This window comes from Geospiza fortis, unplaced genomic scaffold, assembly GCF_000277835.1.
Source record: "Geospiza fortis unplaced genomic scaffold, GeoFor_1.0 scaffold281, whole genome shotgun sequence".
Classification (NCBI taxonomy): domain Eukaryota; kingdom Metazoa; phylum Chordata; class Aves; order Passeriformes; family Thraupidae; genus Geospiza; species Geospiza fortis.
The window spans coordinates 5128974-5137347 of record NW_005054340.1 but is presented as its reverse complement, the minus strand read 5'-3'; the positions used below and the strand labels follow the sequence as shown (position 1 = coordinate 5137347).

The window sequence follows — 8374 nt, the reverse complement described above, 5'->3', positions numbered from 1 at the left end:
TCAATAACTTTGGAAAGCAAATCTTCTGGCCCAAGTCCTACACATACTATTTTCAGTTTTCAACAATCTCATGGAGACCATATTTTTCTACACATTTGATATTGATGACATCTGAAAAGACAAAAAGGAAAATCAAAGTTATTCAGTTCTTCAGTTGAACAATATTATAAAATCTTAAGGATTTACAAAAACTCGGAACATAATCACATGCACATAAGGCCTCTACATTTTACTAACCCTCTGATTTAAATTTAGATATTCTTTGTGATGCTGAAGTTGAAATACTAGCATTTGTAGCCCTTTCCTTCCCATGGATCCTTACCTCTACTTTATTCTCCTATTTTGCTGATAACTCTAATTCACATTTGTCCTGTCCATATGAACTGATTTTGGAAGAAATAATATTTCTCAGTATTTTGTCTAAGACTTTGAAATATAGTAGGCAGAAAAAGGAAAATTGCCCCTGAATTGCAAGACATAAAATTATTTTCATAGATTTTTTCCTTTTCTAAAGATAAAGGATTTTTTTTTTTCCAGAAAAATATATAGAATGACCTTACACTTTCAGACAGGAATAAACAGTGGGTGATTTGGAACTTTACTAGTGGAGTGATTGCCCATTCTTCATTTTCTGAAAAAACCCTGGAACATTTCTGAGAAAGTCACTTAGTTGCACCCAGAACACCTATATCAACCAGATAAACTGCATTTTCTCTTCACAACCTGCTGTGTGCCCATGCTCAGTTTTTTCTGACATGTTTTTCTGTCATCTTTTTTAAGTTTAGCAAAGCTTTTGATACCATCTCTCACAGGATCCTTCTGGGCAAAATGTCCTGCACACAGCTGGGTAAACACCACATCATGTCATGGGTGAGCAACTGGCTCACAGGTCAGACACAAAGGGTTGTAGCAAATGGGGTGACCTGAGTGATGGGGTGATCAGAATGGTGACCTGGCACTAGTGGGGCTCTGCAGGAATCCATCGTCAACACAGTGTTCTTCAACGTCCTTATAAATGATTTGGACACAGGACTGCAAGGAACACAATGTAAGTTTGCTGATAACACTAAATTGGGAGGAGTTGTCGACTCGCTTTGGGGCAGGGAGGTCCTGCAGATTTTTGACAAAATAGAGAGCTGGGCAGTCACTGAACATATGAAGCTTAACAAAGTACTAGATTCTGCAGTTTATACCCTGGTTGTGTATAGACTGGGGAATGAGGGTCTGGAAAGCAGCACTGTGGAAACAAACCTGGATGTCCTGGACAATGCCCAACTGAATCTGAGTCATTGTGTCTTGGCAGCCAGGAGGGCCAACCATGTCCTAGGGTGCATCAGGCACAGCATGGCCAGCTGAGCAAGGGAGGGGATTGTCCTGTTCTGCTCTACTCTGCACTGGGGCAAACTCACCTCGAGTGCTGGGGGCAGTTTTGGATGCCATAATATAAAAAAGACCCATGTGAGCTCTCAGAGACAATCCAAAGGAAGGCCATGAAGATAGTGAAGGGCCTTGAGGGGAAGCCATATGAAGAGCAGCTGAGGTCACTTGGTATGTTCAGCCTGGAGGAGACAGATTGGAAATCTCATTGTGGTCTTCAACATTCTCATGAGTGGGAGGGGAGGGGAAGGTACTGATGTCTCTCACGACCAGTGACAGGACTTGAAGAAATGTCATAAAGCTGAGTCAAGGGAGGTTTAGGTTGGATATCAGAGAAACCTTTTTCATCCAGAGGGCGGTTTTTCACCCAGAGGGTTGTTGGGCACTGGAACAGCTTCCCAGGGAAGTGGTCACAGCTTCAGCATGACAGAGTTAATTAATAATTTGTACAAATACTCTCAGGTACAAGGTGTGACTCTTGGTGTGTCCTGCACAGAGACAGGAGTTGCACTCAATGATCCTGATGGGTGGCTTCCAACTTAGCATATTCTGATTCTGTAATTCTTATATTTCATTTTCTTAGTATGACACAGGAGGCCTTTCATTCCCATAGGTCTTTTCTCCTTGGAATGAACACACCAAGGATGTTGTAAAATACTGCAGGACATATAGCCTCCACAATGCCAAATTAAGCAATAATTAAGATTAAGAGATTCAAGAGGAAACCTGTAAAGTTCATCCTATTTGCAAAAATATTCTTTTTCTGAATCTCATGAATATGAAAAAATTTTTTGCAGTTTTATAATTAAAGATTTCAGCTTGGAGAAAACTGCGTGCAGTATAATACATGCCATCCTGAGGCAGAAAAATGGTGATTTCTAATATTGTCATTATCATCATGTTACAGGTGGAAAGAAAGGAAACTGTTACAGAGTTCAATTCAATGGGAATTTTTAATAGGTTCCAGAAATAGCAGATTTAGGTCAACGTTATTTCTAGACTCTGAAAAAGTATTATAAACTAACGGTTCCTATTCTGGCTTGTTAAGACAGCAGTGGTTAGCTGCTATAAAGATAAGAATGGTCCTTAAAGTTTGCTTCTTGCCATTCCATACCCATTTTAATACCAGGTAAAACCTGCTTCTGACATCAAATTGTTTAATACTAGAAAATAATACTTTCTAAATCAATAATAATCAGGAAGGTCATACTTCCAGTTGGTTTATTTTTCAATTTTGCATGTTATCTGCACCAATGTGCACCTAGACATTTTCTGATAACTGTTGTTGAATAAATAGCATTTTGCAATGCTATTTATATTTGTAAAATTTTGACAAAGGCATGTATTTCCTCCTACACATTTGATTTCAAGAAAGGGCTTTTAGCACCCCAAACCTTTTGGCTTTATACAACCTCATTGGTTAATCTGTGTGTTCAGTAGTATCTCTCCCTTCTCTCTCTTTCTCTCTCCAAGTCTTCCTTTTATTCTATATATTCTTAGCATATCCAAAGGGAGATTGTAGCATATCTGCTTAGATAGCAGCTATCCGAAATCACTAAAGACTAAAAATCATGTCTTACAGTGATATTTAATTCCTTTTTAAAAGGAAATTCCTCAAATTTTCACTGGATATTTGTGCTATATCAAGAAAAGTTTCTCTAGGAAAGGAAGAGTCTTCTAATAAAGACTTCCTTTTGTACAGAGGAACATTGTCTTGGCCTACAGTGACTTGCATTTCTTGTCAAGTGAATGGTTGGAAACAGTTGAAGATGCAGGCTCTGCAATGCAATGCCACCTCTTTCTACATTGCCTTACTCTGTACAAGGCAGTGTTCCTCATCCCTGATGTGGCAAACCTATGATCACAGCATTCACATCCCTAATGAAAATGCATCATACTCTTTCATCCATTCATATCCTGATTGAAAAGACAAAACAGTCATTCTGAGTGGTTGAATAGCTGACAAACACACTTTCAAAAGCCTGAGTGGTTTTCATGTTTTCATGTGACCTCCTCTCATCAAACCATTCAAAATAATTCTATTCCTGGTTCAAGAGATCCAGTATTAATTCGTAAGAGTAGACAATCACAGCCCTTTGTTTATTTGCTCCTTTTCTTTTTCATTTCTTCTCACAGGTGTAATAAGAACAGCTTTGCCAAATATGGACAGAGAAGTGAAAGAACAATATCAAGTTCTAATCCAAGCCAAGGACATGGGAGGACAGCTGGGAGGACTAGCTGGTACTACCACTGTAAACATTACTCTCACGGACGTCAACGACAACCCACCCAGATTTCCTAAAAGTATGTAATATTCTAAAGCACTGATTTTCAAATAAGCATGTGTAAAAGTATTAATTTGGAAAAGCCCTGTAGATAAGAAACTGAGATCCTGGAAAAAGAGCAGTATATGATGAAAAAAATCATACATCCTATTTTTTAAAAATAATATAAAGCTCAGTTTGAAAGTTTGAGTTGAATGTTTAAGAGTATATATATCGTCATTCCACAAAACCAGCCTGAGCCTGAGTTAATTTCATTTACACTATAAAAATTATTTGGGGAATACTATTTTGTCAAGGGAAACTGAATGAACTCCTTCACATTACAAAAGGTTATAACCTAAGACTTCCAGGTACCAAAGGCAGAGCTAGCTCATGCTAAGCATTACTGTTATATTCAGGAACAGATTTTTATATGTCTTGGCACAGAAGGTTATATCTGTCCCTGAAAACACTTACAGCCTCCAAACAGTGATCATTTACTGATAATTTATTATGTTTCACATCAGTTAGTCTAAATGAAGCTTTTCAGAAGTATGCTAATTTAAAGAGTTTTATAGTCTGTGTATGATTAGGAGGATTGTCATATACTTGTCTCCATAAATTTACTGAATTTTAGTATATTCTGTACCTTCAAAATGCAGAAACTAATCAAGCATATATCTTGACAACTATGCCAAAATAATTAGCTGCTAAAATTCATTAGTAAGGCTAATTCATATTAGAATATATTGCATGAATCTGCAGTAAGATCATGACAGCTTTTTACTTTGTATCTCTTTCTCACCTATGAATTGAAACCCCACTATATGTATCGTGAATACTCCATAGGTACAAAACCACATCTGCAACTGTGAAGTTTTCTCTCATAAAAATTCTACTTCTTTTACTCAGTCTGAAAATAAATTGTGCTTTTGCAGGCATGTAAGAAAAATAATGTTATGAGAAGGATCCATTTGGTCATTCCTTCTGTGTCTTACACTCATGTCTAGATAGTATCCACAAAACAGGCCAAGCAATACTTCATAAGACTTCCTTACTATCTAATTGTATTTAGTTCTAATGGTGTCTTTGTATTTAACAACACTTAATGTATTTTTCTTGCAGCAATTTGCCCCATTGCTTTGAAATTTATGTTAAATTTCAGAGTCCACGTGGTCTGTCAGAGGTACACAGATTAATATATATCATACAACTAAGAGCTCCCCCTCATTTGCTTTTAATCCATCTTTACATTATTGCCTGCCTAATGTTAACCTCTTCAAAGAATTCAGAAAGCACTGCAAAATATCAGCTTTATTTAGAGAAGCTGTGTTGATTTCTCATTTTTCAGAATGGGAAATTTTCTCTGAATGGAGTAAATCTGTTCCTACTGATTTGCCTACTGGTTTTTTCCTGTACATGTCAGTCATATCCATCCTTATCTCCCCATGACTCCCTGGAGAACTTTTGGGGGAAAAAAATCACTGTTATATTATACCTCCAAGTCTTCTTTTGCCACAGTGGTTTGAAGCAAAATATTGCACATCATAATAGTTCCCTTATTTCATTCTTCAGGCTCTTGGGCATGTAACAGCTCATCCAAATGATTTGTTACTGTTGGGTCTGTTTGTTCCACGACTGCTTCTATAGCTAATTTAACCTTCTCCTGAGTCCCCTATAAAGTTCTAGGGTAGAAAAAAAATCCCAAGTTTTTCTACGCTAACAATAAAGAAAAAAACATAGTAAGTTTTACATTTGTGATCTTATCTTTTCTGTGCACTTCTGTATCTCAGTTTTTGGCTGGTTTTACACAGTTCCTCTCAGGCTTTTGCCTCCAGATATCTTAAAAGACAATTATTATTACCTTGTTTGCAGATATTTATTCAAACTCATTTTTTGTCTTCTTTATTGTGGTTTTATACATAAAGCAGGTTTATGGTTCTTTCTATTCTCGTCTCTGAGACACAACTTCATTTTTTGAAAGATGTATTCTTTCTTTTATTAGCTATGTTGTTTGCCCTTACAGTTTTTCCTTTTAATGAATACGTGCATTTGCTGTAGGTCTTCTAAATGATATCCCTAGATAGCATCCACACCACCCGTAGTGATTTAACAATCTCAGCTATCCCAGTCAGAATTTCTATAGTAATATGCCTCAGTTTTATTTATTTCTGCTTTCTTCTGGTCATTTATTTAACTGAATACAACCATCCTGTAATTCTAGTTTTTATTGCTCCTGCACAAGTTTTGCATTTAAACTAATTATAGTTGTTGTAAAGTGTAGAATAACTAGGGAACTTTTCCTGAATAGCTAATGTTAATACTGTCCTCTTTTTTAAGTCTTCATTGACAAAGATTCCTTTCACAACCATCATTATTCTTCCATGGACAAAGTCTGCTCTGACTTTCCTGCGTACTTTTCTTCTTGACACTATGCTGCCTGACTGATTTTCTTCTTTCCCACAGATATTGAACACAGATATAATGTTGATATTCTTCTTTAGCATTAAGCAACAAAGTTGCCTATACTAGGTAACTAGGTCCCATTTTAACCCTTGGCTTTATATTATGGTTTTCTTTCTCCCCTTAATGGTCCCTAGTTTGATTCTGCATGAGCTACCACTTCTGCATTTCTTACTGGGCTGTCATCTCCTTTTGTAGCATTCTCCAGTGAAGAATGCAGAGTTCTCATTACTTCACCCTTTGTCTGAACTGCATACTTGTGCATTTTTTTCCTAATGTTGTGCTTTCCAACACCTTAAAATTCTCCTGAACCTTTCACAAGGTATCACAATGGTAATAGAAAAGTTTTTAAACTTTCATAAGGCTATTTTTCTCACAGCCAAAATGAATTTCACAATTTCTCCTATTCTTTAACAAGTGCTCCAACATTCTAATATTGTGACTCACTTCTCCTCACCCCTTTTTCTCAGCCAGGCATTTATTTAAAGCTCTACCTTTCAATCTTTTTCTCCTGACTGTACATGGTGAGACTAGTTCAAGCTATGCTACTATACTATCTACTTTTGTTTGCTAGCCTAAACTTCAATCCTAAGACTTTTTTTATTTTATCAGACCTCACATGAGATCTCCTTTAGTTTCATGACATGCTGTCAAAGCACTTGTGGGATGCTCCAAACCTGATCAATAAACAAATCATCCCAGAGGGCCTCTTTGTACCATCATTCTTTCTGCCTTCATCCTTAGTGCTTGTTAAACTGCCCACAATTGCAGGTTGCTCCTTCCTTTCAGCTGGAACCTCTGTTGTTTGATGGGTGCCATGGGTACAACAGGAAATAATGACACTGACTGGGGACTGAAAACTCAGTTCCGTGACAAGCTTCATGTGCCCAGTGCTCACTCCCATTTTGGTTTTTAGTTGTATATGTTACTTCCTTTGTTGTTAGGGGCCTTAGTATTTGATATTTTGTTGTATGATTTCATCTACTGTGGTGTGCAAAAATGCACAATTTTCGCATAATGTCAGATGGTTTTCATGACACAGGGAAACCATGGAATATATCATCCTCTTTGAAGGAGATAGCCTCCAGGTCTCATTTAATGCATGAATTGCAGTTATGACATCTTTGCCCAATTGTTGCTATAAAGAAGCAAAATAAATCACTCACAAGAGACCAAGACCAAGCTCGTCTTGTACTTTGCATGATAGTAAGGTTGAAAACCTTTTCTTTCTATTATATCAAACGTCAAAAAAGACAAATTACAGCAGTGATGCTCAACAAAACAGATGAGAATAAGATTGGAAGTTTGTGTTGATATCAAAAATAACAGACACTTTAAATGGCTTACAAGCTAAAATGTCAGTGTGGAGACTTCAGTGTATTGGTCAAGCCTCTTTTTTTTTTTTTTTTGCATGTGTTACAGGCAACAGTCTTGATTAATGTGGATTTACTTAGCCAGCCTTGTTTGCTTATCCAGCATGAGATGATGTGTAGTGTGCCTGAAATTCACAGAGATACCAGGCTAATTACAGCTAAACAAAATAAATAAGTGAGAAAAAATGGAGTATTAATTATATTTCAAACATAACAACTGTATTTTTCTTTTTTTTTTCCTTGAAGACATTGCAATGATTTGGAGTAATTACCTGCCAGGAAATGGGGTTTGCCATTTGCTTGACTACCATAGCTAAAAAGATACTTGGGAAGAATTTTAGTTTATGTGAAAAATAAGTCTTTAAAATCCGGACAGTGTAGGTGCCAAGTTCAGGCCTGGCAAGAGGTCAGAACCCCTGGGTGCTGCTGGGACTGAGACCTCCAGTATTCCATTGCTCCTCGTTGGTCAACAAAGCCAGGAAGTGCAGACTGGAAAAAAGGACACAAACTGCTGCAGGGTTAATTAACACAGGTTAATTAACACAGGTTAATTTGCCTGTGTCACATAATCAGGACCACAGTTTTGCAAAGGACTTATGCCAAATAAGTCATGCTATAGATCACCTAACAATTCACAGGATAAAGTTTAAATTTATTTTCTGAACTTAGTAAAGCTGGAGGAAAAAGAAAAAAATATTTCACAGCAGAAGAGCAGAAGTAGGAGAACATATATTATTAATATTTGGAAGGAGCTACATTGATAAATAATACATTACAAGCTTGCAAAAAAAAATGTATCACGAAACACCTTCATCTCATTGAGGGTCCTTTAAGGAGACAGGCAGGTTTGGATGGGTTATCAGCATCCAGTGATGAAAAACCACTCACTATCCTGCT

General features: G+C 36.9%; 1 protein-coding gene across 1 annotated transcript in view; it reads left to right on the top strand.

The window, feature by feature from the left end:
- Window positions 1-8374, top strand: part of CDH12 (cadherin 12) — a 417439-nt gene that overhangs the window by 343574 nt on the left and 65491 nt on the right. The window contains exon 6 of the mRNA XM_005422574.3: window positions 3514-3681. Within this exon, the coding sequence (XP_005422631.1) occupies window positions 3514-3681 (168 nt within the window). The remainder of the gene's footprint in view (window positions 1-3513; window positions 3682-8374) is intronic.